Source organism: Topomyia yanbarensis, chromosome 2 (assembly GCF_030247195.1).
Source record: "Topomyia yanbarensis strain Yona2022 chromosome 2, ASM3024719v1, whole genome shotgun sequence".
Taxonomy (NCBI): Eukaryota; Metazoa; Arthropoda; class Insecta; order Diptera; family Culicidae; genus Topomyia; species Topomyia yanbarensis.
Genome location: NC_080671.1, coordinates 459,332,833 through 459,353,531, shown reverse-complemented (window position 1 = coordinate 459,353,531; position 20,699 = coordinate 459,332,833). Strand labels below are relative to the sequence as shown.

The 20,699-nt window shown below is 39.9% G+C and overlaps 1 protein-coding gene, 1 long non-coding RNA gene and 1 pseudogene across 6 annotated transcripts in view; 2 read left to right on the top strand and 1 right to left on the bottom strand.

Annotated features, from left to right (window-relative positions):
* Nucleotides 1–1,249: 1,249 nt before the first annotated feature.
* Nucleotides 1,250–20,699, bottom strand: part of LOC131685925 (arrestin domain-containing protein 17) — a 29,857-nt gene continuing 10,407 nt past the window's right edge. For both annotated transcript variants that reach the window (XM_058969960.1, XM_058969959.1), the window contains exons 3-4: nucleotides 2,189–3,166; nucleotides 1,250–2,117 (exon numbers count right to left, since the gene is read on the bottom strand). In XM_058969960.1, coding sequence (XP_058825943.1) covers nucleotides 1,966–2,117; nucleotides 2,189–3,166 — 1,130 coding nt within the window. In that variant the 3' untranslated portion in view covers nucleotides 1,250–1,965. The remainder of the gene's footprint in view (nucleotides 2,118–2,188; nucleotides 3,167–20,699) is intronic.
* On the top strand, nucleotides 3,884–8,414 carry LOC131685923 (sodium-independent sulfate anion transporter-like; annotated as a pseudogene).
* Nucleotides 13,188–18,883, top strand: LOC131685940 (uncharacterized). 4 transcript variants are annotated; one of them, XR_009304896.1, is made up of 8 exons: nucleotides 13,188–15,775; nucleotides 16,148–16,306; nucleotides 16,396–16,649; nucleotides 16,711–17,135; nucleotides 17,200–17,395; nucleotides 17,457–17,601; nucleotides 17,658–17,931; nucleotides 17,993–18,883. It is a non-coding gene; the product is annotated as an uncharacterized LOC131685940 (long non-coding RNA). The 4 variants fall into 4 exon arrangements; XR_009304894.1 differs by having other exon boundaries at nucleotides 13,188–16,000; XR_009304895.1 differs by having other exon boundaries at nucleotides 13,188–16,009.

The window sequence follows — 20,699 nt, the reverse complement described above, 5'->3', positions numbered from 1 at the left end:
TTTGAATCGTTTCAAAAGACTCTCGTCTTGTGTCACCATAGTTATCTACCAACCATCCTTATTAGGACGAATACATAATAGAAAAGATGGGTTGGTAATGTATATGACATAACAGGGGTGTCGTGACCACACTTCGAAGGTATTTCAAATCTTGCAAAGCATAAATTGACATAATTTCAATGATTGTTCCTATATGAACGAAATGACAAATCATCTCTTCCAAACAACTTAAGCCTCTGCTGCCAACCCCGTGGTTTTGCGGGGTTAAGGAGAATCATTGTAAAATGTCCAATATACGATTTTATGTTGTTACCTCCACTAAAACCACATCAAAACACTCCCACCTGTCATACAAGTACATTGTCTGCTTGTTGAAATCATATGAAATTATCGGCCTGTATTCAATACGGAGAACTCGGTAATAAAATTGTTTTACTGAATAGACTAACGAACGGGATCCCCAGGAAAATTTCGCTGAGCCCGTTGAATCGAACTTAATGCGTAAAATTTAACCATTTAAAAGAGATACAAGCAGAATTTTAAGAATATGATCATCGCGGTTATGTCCCGGACATTACCCGGCCCTAGTTTTTCGCTAAACGTGATTCATTTCTGTACGCTAGGAAAAAGATTCCGATGGATGTTTCGAGAGATTTTAACATTGTTATTTCAAAGCAAGAAAAATGAAATTTGTTCAAATCATGAATGAATGTCTCAACGAACTTAGAATCCAGTGCATCCCCTATCAACGCAGACACCAACAACAAAGGTTCTTTTCAGAATCACCATAATTATTATAAAGAATAACTTGCAACATTCCCACATATTTCATTGAGTATTATACGATTTGAATTACAAGTCAAACGAGTAGTCACGACACTCCGGTTATGTCCTAGACATTATCCACCCATCTTTTTCCACCTAGACTATCCCGATCACGCAGTGCGCAATGGAACGATTTTGAATGACAAAAACAAAGGCATACAATATTCAAAAATGCTATATTTCAGTATAATAGTATATTTCTGACAAAATAAGTATACAGAAGCTAGTAACATAGACCAAGTGAAGCAGAGGCAACGAATATTACACGAGATTATATAATTTTAATTCAAAACAGTTTTTCCCTACAGCAATTGTTCGAATTTTTATCAACTTGCCTTTGCAGAGATAGTCATTTTGGATTTCGTATCGGTTTCTGTGTATTTCACCTTACAGATTTCATTTCAGTGGCTGTTTTTTTTTAGAATTGACGGACATTAATTAGCATTCGCACAGATAGTTGGCTGGCATGGCTTTCGATTAAAATTACTCTTCCGGCATTCCCAACGCTCGCATTCGCATACTAGGCACTAGTCGTAGAACGGTTTTTTTTCGGTTTCTTACATTTATTTGTGTTTATAGTTTGGCATCTTTTTTGTTTTTAAACAAGAAATAGAAATTTGTGAAAATGCATCACGAAATAGGTTCATTATTGATGCTCAAATCCAAGTTTTGAGCTTTACAATTAATATGGTAAGGCAGAGACTATTATAAGTTTTTCTTTCTTGATTCTAGCTGGTAATAATTCAGTTGTGAGTAGTGTGCAATTTACCATTATTAACAGCACTATAGCTCCTGAGAGCTTGGTTATAGGATGTGGTGTTAATAAAAGCCACGTTTTGCTTCGTATGAATAACATTTCACAATAATTTTGTTCCTACAGTAAGGATGTGCGTTTTTACTTTTCTTATTGAAGTATTATTCTTACAGACTAAAAAATGATAAGCGAAAGTTTTATGTTTGAAGCTGCGCTTAAAATTCAATTATACAATCAGTTAACGAATGAAAACATAAACACTGTAAAAAGGAATAAAGAAACTAAACAAAACTATCAAATCAGTTGTGGATATTTTAAGCGATTGCACCTGATTGTGTGATGTTGTGCACCGAGATTGTTTTTTTTATCGTTAAGCAGGATGCAGTCTACAGATCAGACGGTGGCGCCGATGGCGTAAAAGCATACGTCGGGTAGCGCGGAGCATACTCCGAGGGTCCCACAAATCGGGTAAACTCGCTGTCGTTTTTGTTGGAGATGTTCGGTGCTTTGAAGGATGCCTCTGCGAACGTTGGAGGTGCTGAAAATGGCCACGGAAAGTCTAATAAGTATCATGTGATCGTGATCGGGTGAAGATTAAAAAATACATACGTATATTTGGATACAAGCTATCCCCACCATTGGCAATGTTCCATCCGAGAGCACCGCCAGTACCGTTCGGAGGACTAGCCGGACTGACCGGTTGAGTTGGCAGCATCGAAGGATCAGTCTCGGGAGGATTATCCGTGTATGGTCGTGGTGGTTGGAACGATTCCAACGGAACCGTTCCCAGCACAATCGGAATATTTCCGTCCATGTTAGCATGGGGTCCAGATACGACGGCTTCCATTTTGATATCGTAGTCCACATCAATTATACCACAATTTACCAGATTGGACGGTGGTAGGGGTGGAATAAGGATGTGCTGATTCCATGTCTGGCTGTTGCCGCCCTCGACCGGTCCGACGGATACTTCCGAGATTACTTCCTTTTTCTTTTTTGTCTCACGACGGGGGTTCATTACGTGAAATGCTAACAGCTTACGCAGAGTAAGCTTGATCGATTCTACTCCCACGTTACTCGCATTATCGCACTCGATAGTAAGTGGAATCGTTTGTCCGGAGACGAACCCAGTCACCGGAATGTGCACAATGACGCTCAGTGGTCCGGATGCACAGCAGAAGCAACAGAAGGTTTTCTCCCGTTCCAATTTGAATGGGTCCTTCACGCGTGGATTTTGATTTAGGTCCACTGGCGATACGACGGTGAAGGCCATCTTGAGGTCCTGATCAAACTTCCATGGTCGATCTAGTGTTACTTTAATCGTGTAACGTACAAAACCCCATTCACCCTCGAACGAGGACGGAAGCGTTGGGGGAAGGGCACACGTGAACGGGTAACTGTGAGTTCCAGCCGGTAATTCGATTTCGTTGCTGTTCTTTCCACCCAGTAAGTAATACTGGATTTGGAAGTATTCCTCCTGCCCGGTCAGATTGGTGGTCGACTCATATTGTTTGCCCTCTTGGTCGGTTTTCGTTTCAGTTTGGCTCCACTTGGTTTCTGCCTCGCCAGTGAATTTAATCACGATTCCTGTGGAAGATAAGTTTTAGTTTAATTACTATATATATATTGAAACTAATAGAGGATTTATTTGAACACTCCTTTAGCTAGGTCATTCATAACAAATGTTCTCTTTTCAATGTTTTTTTTCAGTCGAATAGCGGACTAACGAACTGTCTTTCGCTTTTTCAAATATAATTTACATAAAATACTTTTAGAAAATCACGAACTTAGCTCACTTTTTCGCCACAACTTTGTATATAACCCCTTAAGGTCCCTCTATTTTGGACTTGGTACACGAAATTGTTTGCTAGGTGCAATCTGGGCACCACTTCACGAGTCGTTCCGACTCTAGCGGTCGCCAGTGATCCCAAGTACACGAACTCATCGACCACCTCGATATCGTTCCCATCAATCGATACCCTGTGGAAGTCGACATCAAGCTCAATCAAAAAATCGGACTGTCGACATTCGAAAGTTCACCCTTTTTGCAGTCGACAAAGTAGTCAGCGACTTTCAACGACCAGTGTACTGTCAACAACCAAAGATGGCGTCAACGGAACAATTTTTTCTTGAGGTAAGTAATCTAATGGCAATTTCGTTTTTGACAGTGCACTACACCGGTGTAGTCGGTGCTACACTCATTCAAACTTGGGTGTAATCAGTCTATCTCTTTCTTTGCACTACACCGGTGTAGCACCAAGAAAAAACGAAAACGCCATAATTGCAGCTGAAAACAGAAAAATTCAACCAGCGACAATCATATTTTCTCTTGTTTATTGATAATCCATCACGGCGAAAGTATTGCGCATTACAGTGCATCATTGTACGAATAATGCACACTACCTTCGACGTGATCCCCTTGCTTAGAACAAGAAAAAATATGATTGTCACTGATAGAATTTTCCCGGTTTCAACTGCGTCCAGAAAATTATCAATTGCAGACCTTGACAGTTGGTCGGTTTTTGCACTTCGTCTAATCACGCCACGGTAACGATAAATTTTATGCTTTCAGATGACGCGGAAAAGGACTATGCTGAAAAGTTACCCCAGCCGGGACTGCTGCTGGTGAACCGATTCCAGAACGGATGCTGTAGCACGAAATTAATAAAGAAACGGTTTCCAATCCTGCAGGTGATCGTTGCAGGTCTCACGGTTGGATTGACTGTAATCCCGCAGGGAATCGCTTACACAGTGGTGACAAATCTCGAATCGTGCGGGCTGCATTTTGCCTTTGTGGGTTGTTTTGTATACGAATGCTGCAAGGACCGACGGGCATAATGTCACTGATGATACAGATCCGTGTGGCTAATCTTGGGCCGACCTTTGCAATACTGTCTGCATTTCTTAGCGGTTGTCTTGTGTTGCTTGGGCTTTTGAGTTTGGGTAAGTAATCAAAATTATGATTTGTGCTATGTAATAACGTCATATTTTTCCGACAGGTTTCCTGGTTCAGTTCATATCGGTGCCTGTTACGGTCGGGTTTACTTCGGCCGCTGCAGTGTCCATTGCCACTGGTCAGGTCAAGTCACTACTAGGTCTAGCTGGAAAGTCTAATGAATTCATTGAATCGTGGGTCAATGTGTTCCGTTACATTCATCTCACACGGCTGTTTGGTTGCCTTTCTTGGAATTAGTTCATTCGTGATTTTTCTGCTGATGATGCAATTGAAGAACCTGACTGGTCGGTGGAAATGCCATGATCGTCATTGGGGCTACCCTCCTGGTGTATCTGCTGAACAAGAATAGGCATTCTCCATTGCAGTTGACGGGTAGATTATTCATCATTGTGCATAGAATTAATGATTAATTGTTTATCTTTTAGATAACGTAACCTCCGGCCTTCCTCCAAAACAACCTTCACCATTGTCAACGGATGTCAATAACCAAACGTACACCTTTGTGGATATGATCACCTGGCTGGGAACATCGGTGATCGGATCGCACTACCAATTATCGCCATTCTTGAGTGTGTTGCGATCGCTTTTGCTAAGGGTAAGACCGTCGACACTTCGCAGGAAATGATTGCTCTCGGGTTGTGTACTATAGCTGTGTCGTTTTTTCTTCTATGCCAGTGACCAGGTCCTTCACGCGATCAGCTGTCACCAACATCAGCGGGGTAAGTGCTCTTACGGGGGGTGTTACCACTGGCATCCTAGTTGGGCGTTGGGACTACTGACAAGCACTTTCTGTTACATTCCGAAAGCTAGCCTAACAGGTAATTATTCCTGCCATGTTCTTTATACTGGAGTTTCACGCTGCTGCCGATATCTGGCGAACGAAGAAAATCGATATCATTCCATATTGCGCCACCCTAATGTTTTGTCTTGTTCTTGTGTTAGAGTATGGAATAATCGTCGGAATCGGGATAAATCTTTGCTTCGTACTGTATAATGTCACGTCCACAAAATTTTCACCGGATCGAACTGATCAACAGCGTTGATCTTTTCATCGTCACACAGTGTCACCTGTTCATACAAAGTTGTGACAAAATTATAAAAATTGGTGTATGTGGCTAAAAATTGGGGTTCCAACTAATTTTGGGTCGCTGAATCCATTTCTGCCATCAGTTTTGAAATTCCATTTTTTTTTTCCATTACTATTGTGTAAACCCATTTGAAGGCGTTGGTCGTTAAAGGGTTAATATATACGTTAATCACAGTAGCCAATCACATCGGAAGTGATTGACAAAGCTGGTACAAATCACTAATTTTTCAGTAATATGATGTTGTTTAGGCAACCAATTTGTTAGGAGATTTATGAGCTACAGCGCGTCTCCATAAGAGTATTTTCAAAAACATTGATGTAAAAACTTCGGCGCAAAGATGCGCAAGATGTGGCCTGTATATCTTGAAACTACACTAAATTTTGAGTCAGAATCATGATAAGTGACCCATGGAAGACCATCTCAAAAATTGGAAGACGTATAAAGATAAATTACTGATATGACATTGAATTTCTAAATTAGTTTTTCTTGATGCAGAACAAACCTTAATCATTTCTGCACAAAAAGCTCACATCTATAGTATAGCATATTCATTCGTCTTTCCAAAGAACTCAAAATTACTCTAATCGGCCGTATAGTTCTTGAGAAGGTACTGAAGTTCTAAGGTACTAACATTGACTGAATTGAATTGAACAGAAATCCTCGACATCACTTGCTTCAACGACATGTTAAAAATTATTTTTCATCCTATTATCGTAAAATTTTGAGTTACTTTTATTCAAACTTAGAGAAAATAAAATAAATATTTACGAAAAAATTACAAGACATTGAGAGAGCAATTTATTTTGAACAACTTAGTTTAGTATTCTGCATCATGACGTGTTGATTTACTAATGGACGTTCTATAGATACTGCGAAATATCCATACATTATACAGTATAAAAATGCATGAAAACTAAAAAACCCGGAAAGTCCGGATTGTTATACTTCGCTTACATATACTACATAACATGGCAAATCTAATCATGCTGAGTTTTGGTTAACAAAGTTTCACAATTTAGAGAAATTTTGTAATGAAAAAGTTCATTTTTTAGAGAAAAATCCTCAGAAAAGTTATGTGTTTTGACGATATCTAAAACTTTCTAGAACATACCAATGTAGAAATAATTAAGTTGTAGAAGAGAAAGTTAAAAAATAGATTTTAAGGTGCAACGTACATATCTCTTAAGGAAAAATTTATAGATGGCGGATATGTTCACCAAAGTTGTTCAAAATAAATTGCTCTACATGATTCCGCGCAAAAATATTTTTTTTGATGCTGAGCTAAAATTTTTTTTCTTTAAATCACAGTTGCACCTTAACAATAATCAAGGTGCTTATCCTAAAAGATGTAGGATGTAGTCCTAGGAAACTTTCATGAAGACATCAAAGCATGAAAACATCTGTGAAACTCAGGAAAGACTTTGACCGTCTTTTTTCAGTTTCGCCCCACTGTGCAGCGCCAAAATTCTTGCAGGAATTGTGGATGATCTGGGTGTCCCGGGGCGACCAGTGCACTTGACGAACTGGAAACGCTCGGTTCAACACATCGTTTTCCGATTAGATACGCAGCGGTTTGTCCCACTATTCAAATGTGATGAGACACTTGTCGAGAACGGTACTAAATCGGATCAAATAGGTGCAAATAGTACCGTGCTGGACACCAATATTCTTTCATACACTTCAAATGGGAGTCATACACTAATTACGCAAGAGAATATAGGGAGAGGAGGACTTTTAAAATATCGTACAAATTCACATATTAGGGGAAGGGAGGGTTTATCCTTTCTTACGTTATATCATAAAACAAGTATGAAAAATTGAATCACTAAGAAAATATTCTATTCATAAGAAAATGAAACTATTTCTTAATTGTGCCATGATTTTTTTGTATATCAAAAAAGTTCATACATCATGGTCAAGGAAGGGAGGGGACCTCGAATTGAAGTGATTTGCAGCAGCAGGATATGATTGTTAAATTTGTAATGGAATTTAGTTGATTGTTGCCAACGTGAGGAGCGGCTTAATTGTCGATGATGTTGGAGCAGTTACAGCAATTTCTTGTCCATTGGAGGGTACATTGTTCTGTTCGGGAACTGGGGTCACAATATGTCTTACAAGTTAAGAAGTGTTGATACCCTTCGTGTTAGGCCAAAATTCTTCTTTTCAAACTCTCGCTTCAAACCCGTAAGATATCGGGGACATATTCTGGCATGCGATTGTCAAAGATCCTGTAGACCGAATATTTCTAGAGTGTGAACTGTATTCTACTTCAAGAAAAATCGAATAAGGCCATGTGGGAGCTATGCGTGCAATAAGCGTCACAGTTGGCAGCTCAGAATAAATTCACGCCAGAAGAAGTTATGAGCTCTTTTTAGCTCTACATCACAAGGAAATGGATTCAAAGGAAGTGGAATACAGCAACAGATAGTGTGGACCAAATCGTAGATTCTGAATATCTAAACAGTTATTCTGTAACTTCTTCTGGGCGAGATTAGGGTGCAATTAAAATTACAGCAGATGATTACAATTAAATTTTGTCATGAATTTGTTTGTTATAATTCTATTCAAATTTTTTTTTTAATTAAAAATTTATTGGTTCAGTGTAGTATTTACATTTTTGTATGTTATACATTGTCAGTGATGTAGCTTATTTTTCCGATTTTCATCTTTGGTATCTTCTTGCGGCTCATCGTTGGTAGTTTGGAATTTTTATATGCATTTTTTGTTTAGCTGTGAATAGCTATAGCATGAATTTTATACGTATCGTTTTTGCTATCTTATTATTTAAAGAAATGCCAATATGATTTTTAATTACGAAAATCATGATAAGATCACAGAGAACAGACGTCCATCTTCAGCATTCAACTTGTGTAAAATCTCTAACGGTTTCGAAGGTAGTTAGGATATCTAAACCAGGTGCGCTACTGTCGTCATGTTTTTTTTGTAGCTAAGTTCGACAGAATTGACAGCGGTTATTCCTCTACCCAGTCAAACTAGTCCGCAACCGATTCGGACTTCCAGCATGAATTTCAGCTCAAATGCACCAACCGATAGAGTCGGAATCGGTTGTTTTCTTTGAGCTAGATTCCATGCTGAATCCATCCAGGATTTCGAACCGGTTCCGGAATCGATTTGACGGATAGTTGGGATAGGTTGGTGTGGCGGCGCTAGTGTTTTTCGTATATTAATTCAAATGTTTACACACGTTTTTTAAATATTTTTGTTCGATCATGGATGTCTGTTCTCTGTGATAAGATCTTATGCAGCGGGGAGGACGAGTTCACCAAAATCTTACGAACTCTTATCTGGGGAGAAAGGGATGTTGAAATATTCTAAAAAAGCCTTATGTAATTAGTGTACAGCCCCATGCGAGCATTCACACGATTGGCATAAAGTCATTTGGCATAAGGTCGTTTGGCATAAGGTCATTAAGCATAAAAGTCGTTTGGCATAAAGTCATTTGGCATAACGGTCATTTGGCATAATGGCCATTTGGCATAAAAGTCATTCGGCATAAAGGCCATTTGGCATAATAGTTATTTGGCATAATCACTGCACTGAAACGAATACACTCAAGTTTTTTTTTACGCGGTTTTTTTTTGCGCGGTATTTTTTTACGCGGATTTTTTTTACGCGGATTTTGAAATTTACGCGGTTTTCATTTACGCGGATTTTGAAATTTACGCGGTTTTCATTTACGCGGATTTTGAAATTTACGCGGTATCCATCAATGAGGTTCCCTTTATCGCGGATTCTTAAATTTAAGTGGTCTTCATTTACGCGGATTTTGAAATTTACGCGGTTTTCATTTACGCGGATTTTGAAATTTACGCGGTTTTCATTTACGCGGATTTTGAAATTTACGCGGTTTTCATTTACGCGGATTTTGAAATTTACGCGGTTTTCATTTACGCGGATTTTGAAATTTACGCGGTTTTCATTTACGCGGTTTTCATTTACGCGGCTCGTATTCCCCGCGTAAAAAAAAACCTGAGTGTACTTTAGATGGAATATTTTTTGCAAAGTACTTTCGCTTCCGATACTATAAATAAATTAATAAAATACTTGCCGCCGCCTAATGTGGCTACACTACATCGCTTTCCAACAGTGCTGTCCCACTTCGCTGCCGCTCAGTCGGACTTAAACTAGCTATAGCCCCTATGTTTGAGTAATCCGAGCAAACGAGTGGATTACAGGTTTGCTTGCAGAGTACTTTCGCTTCCGATACTATAAATAAATTAATAAAATACTTGCCGCCGCCTTATGTGGCTACGCCACATATCTTTCCAACCGTGCTGTCCGACTTCGCTGCCGCTCAGTCGGACCTAAACTGGCTATAGCCCCTATGTTTGAGTAATCCGGGCAAACGAGTGGATTACAGGTTTGCTTGCAAAGTACTTTCGCTTCCGATATTATAAATAAATTAATAAAATACTTGCCGCCGCCTAATGTGGCTACGCCACATCGCTTTCCAACCGTGCTGTCCGACTACTAACTAGCTATAGCCCCTATGTTTGAGTAATCCAGGCAAACGAGTGGATTACAGGTTTGCTTGCAAAGTACTTTCGCTTCCGATACTGTAAATAAATTTAAAAAATACTTGCCTCCGCTTAATGTGGCTACGCCACATCGCTTTCTGCCCGTGCTTATGCCAAATGACTATTATGCCAAACGCCCGTTATACCAAATGGCCATTATGCCAGTTGACTTTATGCCAAATGACTTTTATGCCAAACAACTGTATGCCAAACGGGCTTATGCCAAATGGCTTTATGCCAAATGGCCTGACACCATTCACGCAAGTCTTGTCCGGCACGGCACTGCGCCGGACAAGTGTGAATGCTCGCATTTACTGAAAATAATCCACATGAATGAAATTTAACATCACTCTCATGTTCGTTTTCATGTTAACAAGTAAAACAAATAATTTTTCCTTTGAATTTCATACGGAAATCCATTAAAACGCATTTTGTGTTTCAAATTATATTCAAACAAATTCAACGTGAATGACATATTTTGTTTTTGAATGTCGATTTCCATACTATTGAGTCGTAAAGCATAAACTTTCCACATGACTTTCACGTGAAATGCATTTCAATTTGTAAAACGATTCCTCCGATTCTTCTGCTATTTTTTTTATTTTATTCAATTCGTTTATTTGATAAGGCACGTTTGCGTTAGCTTAAAGTTGCCATTTATTTAACATTTTGAATTTCTTAAAACTAGGGGGTTACACTTTTAAATATTGTTTTGTTTTTATATAATGAAACTGAAGAAATTTTACAGCTAACTTACACATATACAAGAGGGGATAATATAATATTCGTAAGATTAGGGGGCGTCATTTTGTATGTTTTTTGTATAGTAATGCACTTTAGGTTTTTCAGAAGGGAGATTATTGGAGCAATTAATTATGAGCTAAACGGAACATTTTTCAAACATAATTAAATTAGGAATAACTAGAGGGAGTGATCAAATTTTATTAAGAGTAGGAGTGATTAATTAGGACTATTTTTAAGTAGTGGTACTGCTGGTCATTTCTTAACGAGATTATATATTGATCAACTAAAATTAGAAAAGACAGGGGGTAATTAAGTTTTGGGAAGATATTCAGGAGGATTAGGGGTGGGGGGAGGGGGTGGGGGGTGAAGTTCTACATCTGTGTATCAGAGACAGGAGAGAGAGGGTGGGCGAAGCTGTCAGGGTGGAGTAAGATATTAACTTTCAGTTTCCGACATCGGGAATCAACGGTATTAAGGATTACAGACTCGGACGGTCTTCATCAGGATGTATTCGAAGGCCGGGCGGTCTTCTTCGAGCCGACAGGGTTTCCTCCAGACAATTTCGTAGTACAGCTCGGATGCGGGTCGGCAATACACCGCGTGTGATGTTGTGCTGTAGGTCTCGTGTTTGTTGGGTCATTCGACAGAGATGTTTTGTATCGTCTTGGAGTCGCATTAAACCATCGTTGGGGTACGGTAGGCGGAAGAGGGCACTTCTGAGAATGACAAGAAAAATAATAGGGGCAATTAAATCTGAATATTGAGGGTTTTTAGGAAGGTGTATACGAGGGACATATAGAGGCGATCGCGGCTTGCCAGTACGTCTCGAACCGAAACATTGGGTGATCTTCCTCGGGCGCGAAGGGAATCCAATAGTTGAGATCTGGTAGAACAGTACTCGGCACATGCCCAGACAATATGTTCAATATCGTGATAACCGTTGCCGCAGGCGCAGATACCGCTGAGTCAAACCACGTCAAGTGGGCCTCGAAATTTCCACAAAATCACCGATTTTCATGAAAAATATTTTTTTGTGTAGGGGACATGGAGTGTAACTTTTGGTATAAATATTTTTTTTAATTGCTTTTTTTGTTTAAATTATAGGGTTTTAAACTTTTGAAAACAAAATTGTATTTTTTTCAATTTCTTATATCTCAAAAACTACTCCAGATATTTGAATGAAATTTTGCACACTTATAGAATGATGTTTACACTATTATATAAATATATATTTATGGAATATTTGTTTTAATAGCAGTATTTTACATACATTTTTAATAAACAATTTAAAATATTTTCGTGTTCTCCGCGCTATAATAAATCGTAAAATATGTAAAAATGACGCGGAAAACGTTCACCTTCAATAATCTGTAAAGATATTTTTGTCCTTTTGTTTCTGTCCAGAGATACAACGTTTTTTGTCACGCGCCGCGCTCTTTCAACATGCCGCGCATTTCGATGATGCCCACGATAACGTACTAGTATCAGCCCACGCGCACTCGACCAACGGGCATGTTCAAACTTGCGTTCAGCACCTTGCGGTATCTATCATTTAGCACGCGGCAACTTCTGTTGTATAGCAAATAGCAACTTTTATTGTTTAGAATGTCGTCAGTTCTTCTTTAGTTTAACATGTTTTAATTAAAATTGTTATCATAAATGAGGTTTTATAGTTGTAACGAGTACGATACATATACAACATGTAGGTATGCTTTAGTGCACTTATTGCAAGCCTGAATGTTTTCCATATTCTCAACAAACTTACAAACGTCTTTGCCAATGTACTGTTCGTACCTTTCATTCCACCAAGAAGTTACTAAGTTCAAATCGCAACTACTTGTAAGTTTAATTTACCTGTTGTTTATTTTGTGCTGTTATTTTTCCCACTCTTCCAATTCTACTTCCATTCTCCTCCTTCTCTTTTCCTTCTGCTCAGGAAATGTTGAAAAGACACGACAAGGCACAAATCTCCGGCTACATACGGGGAACGTACCAATTGAGTCAATGTATATCCTGGATTGAAAAAAATCCGAAGTCAAGCGAGTAAGCCTAAAGCTCTTTCCAACTTTGTATAAGAAACTTTAGCACTGAAACTCTGAGTTTCAGTGTCCAAACACGGTGTCGTCTATGTAAGGACGGCCGAAAACTCGAAATCGTAATTGCACTACTGCTGGGCATTTGCATATCAGATGATATGAGGTTTCGTAGTCGGATTCACAAATATCACATGAAAATGACTAAGCGCGCTGAATAGTTGCCATGTGATAATTGAGTTTGCAGTGGGCGGTTAAAGCCCTGGTCAGTATGCCGCAGTGGAGTTTCGGAAAATGTAGGAGATTTTTCGAAATCACTGGGCACGGTTGTTCTAGAACCGCCTATGTTTGGTGACACGTTTGTAGATTTCTCCAATAATTGCGATGCTATCGTATTTTTTCTCTTATCCAACTTGTCGAAATTGGCAGGGCGGGCTCAGGACCAACGAAGTCAATCACTGCACCTGCCTTGGCCCATTCGTCAGCCCATTCATTTTAAGTAATACCGGAATGTCCGGGCACCCAGACAAAGTAGATCGTTTTGACAATGCTTAGTTCTTCGATTTAGGTTCGGCATGCGATCACTAGCTTGGACCCTCCGTGAAAAATTTAGTTGTCATCGTCTTTCAATTGTAAATTTTCGATATTTTGGATCATTTGTGGTTGTCCCGATTAAATAATAGAACCTGCAATTCCAAATCCGGTTTCATCGTAGTACGATTCGCTTCATAGCACGAAGTCAAGCGAAAGGTGCGTTCCGGTCATCAAATTGAGTTGCAGAGAGAGAAAGTGACGTGCAGCCCATTACACTTCCGGAAGCGACGTAGGACGTGTTTTTGTCAGTACATAGGATATAGAAAGGATCTTCACATACTGGGTACCGGTGAGACCGTTTCATGAACCATTTCCAAGTATTTTAAATATCATTGCAATATTGCCTGTATTAAGCAATAACATTTTTCAGAGATTCGTATGATATGAATTTATATAATCTCCAGCTCACATTTTTTCGCCTTTTGATATGTCCGTCACCTATGAAAACTGTTTCGGTTCCGAGCGTTTACCTTAAGTAGATGATAGGACTATTATGAAATAGAAACGCTTGTAAGGATGTGGCCAGGTGTGTGGAGATGAGGGGGTCTACGTCATTGTAGATCGTAGCCAAGTTTGATATGGCAATGGATATGCTCAATTCTGCAACTCCATCTATGATTTGTGCAGGTGTTCGTGCTATGCTATGCATGCGATCACTAGCTTGGACCGTGATTCGTCTGAGCTAAAAGCTTTGATTGCAGCCTGACTATCGGATCAGAAGTTTATAACTTTATCGGACCTCAGTATCTACCTAGCGAGTGAAATTGTTCCAATCTCATTTCACGACAGTAGACACCAGCACCAGCACGTCCCTCCATAGGAGAACCGTCAGTGTAAAAGACCACTTGCGTTTGTTGCTATCTCTCCATATAGCCAGACAACCACTCCTCTCGAGAGGAGATGGTTTAGCTTTGGCTGGACTATCATCGCCTCTCCCCTCTGCCACCACACAAGGCATCCGTATGACAGTATTGGGCATACAATTGTCGTGTAAATCCAATAGATGTATTTAGGTTTGTGACTCCAGGTCTTTCTAAAAGGTCGTCTGCACTGCCCGAAGGTCATGCACACTTTCTGGACTCTGAACTCAATGTGAGCAGACCAATTAAGTTTGGAATCCAATATAACTCCAACGTATATGACTTGATCTGCACACTAGCTCAGAATCAAAGAACTGCAAGGAAAGAACCCCGGTTGTTATTCGCTTCTTCGTGAAAAGAACCAATGAAGTTTTGTTTGGATTTATTGATAATTTAATTTGTCGACACCACTGTTCGACAGCTCTTAATGCTTGTTGCATTATGTCAAAGATTGTTACGATGCAAAGTTTAGTAATTAGTATTTGGTAATCATCAGCAATCTCGTAGGTTGGAAATCCAACCTCATTGAGTTTCTTCAACAAGCCGTCGGCAACCAGGTTCCATAGCACAGGTGACAGAACGCCACCCTGAGGACAGCCGCAAATACTCAATTTCCTTATCTCTGCCTGTCTCAGTAGCGCGAGCTTATCATTTACTAGTAAACAAGGACAACAAAAAGATAAATAAGGCATATGAATTAACGCTAACATGAAAAAACACCGCGAAAGTTAGAGGAATTCAAAGTACGGTCACTGAAGAGGAACTCCGACCGCCACTCACCCCAGTTGGTCTGGGTTCAATCCCAGCCGAGGTCGTTAAGATTTTTCTGAAGTGAAAAAAATCTGTGGTCACGCCTTCCTTCGGAAGGGAAGTAAAGCCGTTGGTTTCCGGTCCTTTAGTTAATGGATCCATATCTAGTCCAGATAGTGGGAGTCACCTCTCTTGGCGTCGGTGTTCGGGCTTGTAGCGGCAATAGGCCGACGGAAAATAACTAGAACTAGAAGAAGAAGAGGAACTCCGAGGCTAGATAGAGAACCTGCGAACGACCACCTCCGCCTCGATTCTGAAAATGGTCTGTCACACGCGGCACAAACCCTGCAACATAAACGCCCTCAGAGTAGTACTAGCATACTGCCTATCCTGGACAGTTCCAAGGAACAATCGGGTCATCAGCTCCCAAGATACTTTGAAAGCAACATCGATCTCATTTCAGTAAACGGGCTAGAAATCATCAGCCGAACAATACACAGTAATTTAAAATAAAACAACCGATGAGGCCTGCCTACAAAGTGAATGTTGTTTGTGCAGTTCGAAGATGTTTACAGTCACATTGAATTTAGTAAAAAAATTTGCGAAGTGAAAGTTATATCGGTTAGGTTTGAGGTAATTTTATTCACAGTACAAACTAGTATTCAAATTGCAATCATAATTTATTATCAGACATGCACGTCTCTTACGTATGTTTATCCGGTGCGAGGATGTGTCGTCTTGAACACGCGTATCGTATGGTAAAATGTATGTAACCTAAGAATACTACTATTATGATCTGCGTCGGAATCTATCATCGTCGTCAGCTCATGCACAAGTAATTTTGGCAAGATGTACAACGTAAGCAACGTAATGAGTCTTAGACATACTATTTCGAGACACTTTGTTGTGAATATTGTTTTTGAAACTTATTGTTCTCGTTATATAGAAGTTTCCGAACAATCAGGATTCTAATTAAATTATTTATCTTTTTGTTTTGCTGGTCAGAATGGCGACGGCTCACTAGAACAAGTGAAACCGCAGTGCGATGAGCTCGAATTGGACAATGAAACCGAAAATTAGAATGAACAGAACAAGGTTATGCCCAAGATCAATATAATACGGTATAGAATCAACTCTATTCTCGCCCCATCAATTGGGCTACAGGTAAATGTCCGAAGTGCAACTAAAAAATAGATAGCCCGAACTGTAAGTATAGTACATTCGATAGTAATAATTAAAATTTTTTTTGTCAGATATTCGACGATGCGATCATTTTACTTGACGCAGGCGTAAGCCATGCACCGATCGGTGATATGAAACGTTTCGATTGTAAATCTTGGTCGTTTAACGTAAAATGGTATGGAATTGATTCGATCCCCTTACCATCTACTATACTAAAAGTATGTGCTTGAACCGCTACGAGTTGAATAAGACCTATTGCCGATTCGAAAGATCATGTTGAATCAGGTGCGATGCTTTGCGCAACAAAACATTACGCCAAGTTCCGGTAGGCAAAAGTCTCCATATATGATTAATTCCGGTCAATAGCTTTCTATTTTCATGTTCAGTAAAATGGATAATGCCAAAAAAAACAAAGTTTATCCCTGCCGTTATTAGCGAGATTAACAGAAAATTTACCAGAAAGCAACATTCATCACAGATCCAGTGTAAATCGGATCGAGTGACTATTAATACGTCGCAGTATGGATCGTATAGATTCGTCAATTAATGCGAATCCGCACCCGCAAGGCAAGTATACATTGATTGGCATCGATATTTATACGATTGGTCTCAGTTTACACACCGGTGCAGCAGTACTCGCTGTATATTATACCACTGGTGAAACTGAATTCGCTTGCGCCACCACTGTCGGTTGTTTCCGAATGCTGAAAATCCTATTATAGGGAGGTATCGGCTCTAAACGGAATCACGAGGAGCACAAATTCGTATCTGTTAGAAATCAACTCTATCCTCGTCTCACCACCTAAGCCAAGTTAAATGTTCGAGTTTTATAGTACGTCATACCATAATAATTAAATTCTTTTTCTCTTTGCTAGGTAATCGACGCATCAGTCATTTTACTAGACGCAAATGTAGATTGCAAATCTGTCGAATCGGTGGATGCCTTTTCTACGCGGTATGTTGGTACGGTCTGGGTGCAACATCATTGGTAGTCAGTGGGGGTTTAGTGGATACGTAAGAAAACCCCCATTTCACAATCAATTTGACTCTCGTGTCACAACTGAAACAAAGGTAAATCGAACTGCATGTATAGTACATCGATATGCAATAATTTAATTATTTTTTTTAATAGTTATTCGACAATCCGGTTATTGGACTTGACACCGAATGTAAGCCATTCACTGGTCGACGACAGGAAGTCTCCATTGCATACTCGACCAAATAACGTAAAACTGTATGTAGTGAACTCGATCCCCGTACCATCAAACAGACCAAAGGTAAATGCCTGAACTGTAACACATGCGACCACAATAAATAAATTCTATTTTGTTAGGTATTTGACGATCCAGTAGTTCGTTACTGTTATCGTTGCAAAGAAGCGTGTACATGCAACGCAGGCAAGAGTCGTATAACATTTCAAACAGCACGATGGTGGACGTTGTTGGTATTATGCAGCGGACCAAGTTCGACTTCCGTATATGTACCAGCAACCATCTTCCAGTGAAACGATAAGCACGGTCGGACGAGATCTATTGCCGGTTCGGAAGGTCACGCTTAATCTAATCCTGTGCTTTCTGCAGCAAAAATTACAGCAAAGGACAGTTCCGGTAGGTAGAAGTCTCCATATAGTATTTATTCCGATTAATAGCTTTCTATTTTCGTTTTCAGTAAAATGGAGAAGAAAAAACAAATCCCTGCAGCAGAATTGACAAAGTTTACCAGAAAGCAACAATTACCACAAAATATTGATGCGTCGCAGTATCAATTGACCAGATTCGCCAATTCATACGAATCCGCTTCCGTATGGCAAATATACAATGACTTACATCGATTTTGAAGATTGGTCTCAATATGCACACCGGAGCAGCAGTATTCGTAGTGTGCCGCTGATGAACCTGAATTCGACTGCGTCACTCGGCTTCTTCCGAATGCTGATAAACCTACAATATGATATTAAACATCAAGACGGAGGTATCATCTCTAAACGAATTCTTCCACTGGATGGAAGGAAAACGCTGCGAAGACGAATGGTCATCGAGACACTAAAAAGGTATCAGTTGGACCGGTTTTCTCCAATGGTCAAATCGTTTGCCAACGGCTTCCAGCTGGCCGAAGGAAAAGTGATCCACGACTTTCAAATATTTTTCGGTCCGACGACTGATCCAGTTGTTGCTGGACTAGAGAGCAACGCGGTCTAGTTGACCCGATTGGTGCAACGACCAGTGACACAATATCCGCAACCCCAGAATATTGCTGCTGAGATCTATTTGGCCTGACAAGGATGAGCGATCAGCATACTACATAATAACGTCTCGTTTGTTCTCGGGAAGTGTATCATTATTTAAAAAAAAAAATAAAAACAGATTGCATTATTTATTTTATTTTTTTGATAAAAAAGAAAACATCTGAAGTATAAGAAAATAAGAAGAAGAGTACCAAAATAGAGAGCACGACGGCGTCCGATTCTCCATAGCTTGACATCGGAGCTACGTAGCTCTTATACCGCCTGACGAATTTGACAACTTCGAAGCCCAACAGTCCGATTTCGATGGTGCAAAATAGCACGATATAGTTCTTATATAAAGCGCGGTATAGCTCTTACGTCGGACCTCATCGGCCTGACCATCAGCCCGATCGTCAGGCTGACTCGGCCCGACAAATTTCACTGGGTATTCGAAGCTCGGTTTCGAATATCGAATCTCGGTTTCTTTCTTCTTATTGATATTTTTGACTCTTGTCAATCCTCGATCTTCTTATCACACCTTCGAGAAAGCAATATAAGACAATAGACAAGAAAGCGCATCAGCTTGCTGTAATCTTTTCCGAGATTCAAAAAGATTCGGAAATACCCGTGATACTACACACTTAATTTAAATTATTGGGTACAGTAAAATTTTGCTGGGGTTTTGAACAGCATACCGTTCGGTAATGAATTCAGTAAAACAATTTGGTACCGAACTCTCCGCAATCCGTTCTATCCAAACGTCAAAAAAACTGGTCAGTCAGCAGTTTCCTCGGAAAATGGCGTCTTGACAGATGATTTGCTGTACCTGTTTTGTAAGTTTTTGACGAGGTTCGGTAACGTTGGTACAATTTTGCCGAACAATTAGTCAGTATTTTACTGGATAATGTTTATGTACTGAAAAAAAAAACAGAAGAGCTGATAAATTCAGTGAAAAATATTGCGGGAGTTAGTAAATTATTCGAAAACTTACTGAAAATCGCTAAAAAATGAAAACTATTCCGCGAATTTTTAAACAATTTGCTGACAGCTCCTTAAAAATATCACTTTACTGAGCAAGTCGTCAAAAGAAATTACTGAACAAGTTTGGGCTGGGTTAGTGTGTACGAAGCACATCAGTAGATCCATTTTCGCTTCTCAATCGTCAGTATGTCCGGAAAGTCGTATAAATAGGTGATGAGTGCTCACGTGTTATTCGTGACTCTTTTGTAGGACTTGCGCCAGTGAAAACCGCTGTATATTGCTCTAAGAACTGCCTTACTACGTGAGATATGCGTTGACAAATAATTTAGCAGGGCACCTTACAGATGGCGTTCAGCAATGTGATTGCTCGCTAGTTCCAGCAATCCAGTTTTAATCCTATTTGTAAATGGTGATAACTATTCTCACCGCACAATCACTCAATAAAGTCACTTCCTCTTCAATTTTTGAAATCACAGTGCAATGCTCTCGCTAGTTAGTCTCTTCCTGGACCTTAACCAGCTCTGGTGTTGGGAATCTGTCGTCGGAAGCGCGCGTCTACGGGTTGATTCGCGTGCTATTATCATCGTCTACTGATTCGCCATTTAGATGTTCGTCATAATACTGCTTCCACCTATCGATCATTTCAAACTCGTTCGTTAGAAGGTTCCTATTCCTGGCGTCTTTGCACATATCGACTTGTGGCACAGAGCCTTCGCGAGAACGATTCGCCGTCTCGTAGAACTTCCGTGTCTCATTATCGTGGTACAGCTACACCGCCTCGTTATCATGATCTATCGCTTTTGGAATACCGAGTTTTGTCTGATCTGTGCTTGTCTGTATCGTTTCTCGTTCATCCTCGTACGGTGCTGCAGCATACCCGCCTATACTGTATTCTTCTCTTGAACTCAGCAGTGCTACCGTTGGTGGTTCATATGTTGGCCCAGCTATCCTCATGAGTAGCACCGTCGATCTGTTCTACCGTTGATAGTGCCTTCTCCAGCTGCTGTTCGTATTTCCGCAGCACGATCGTAGCTGTTAGATGTTGAACCTCGGCGTCCATGCTCGAGAAGTGTTGTATGCCATCGATTGTTTTGAGTTCATGTAGATCGTTGCCATTTAGTGATTTGAATTTATGTTCGCACTGCGATAGACGCGAACGCTTATGATATC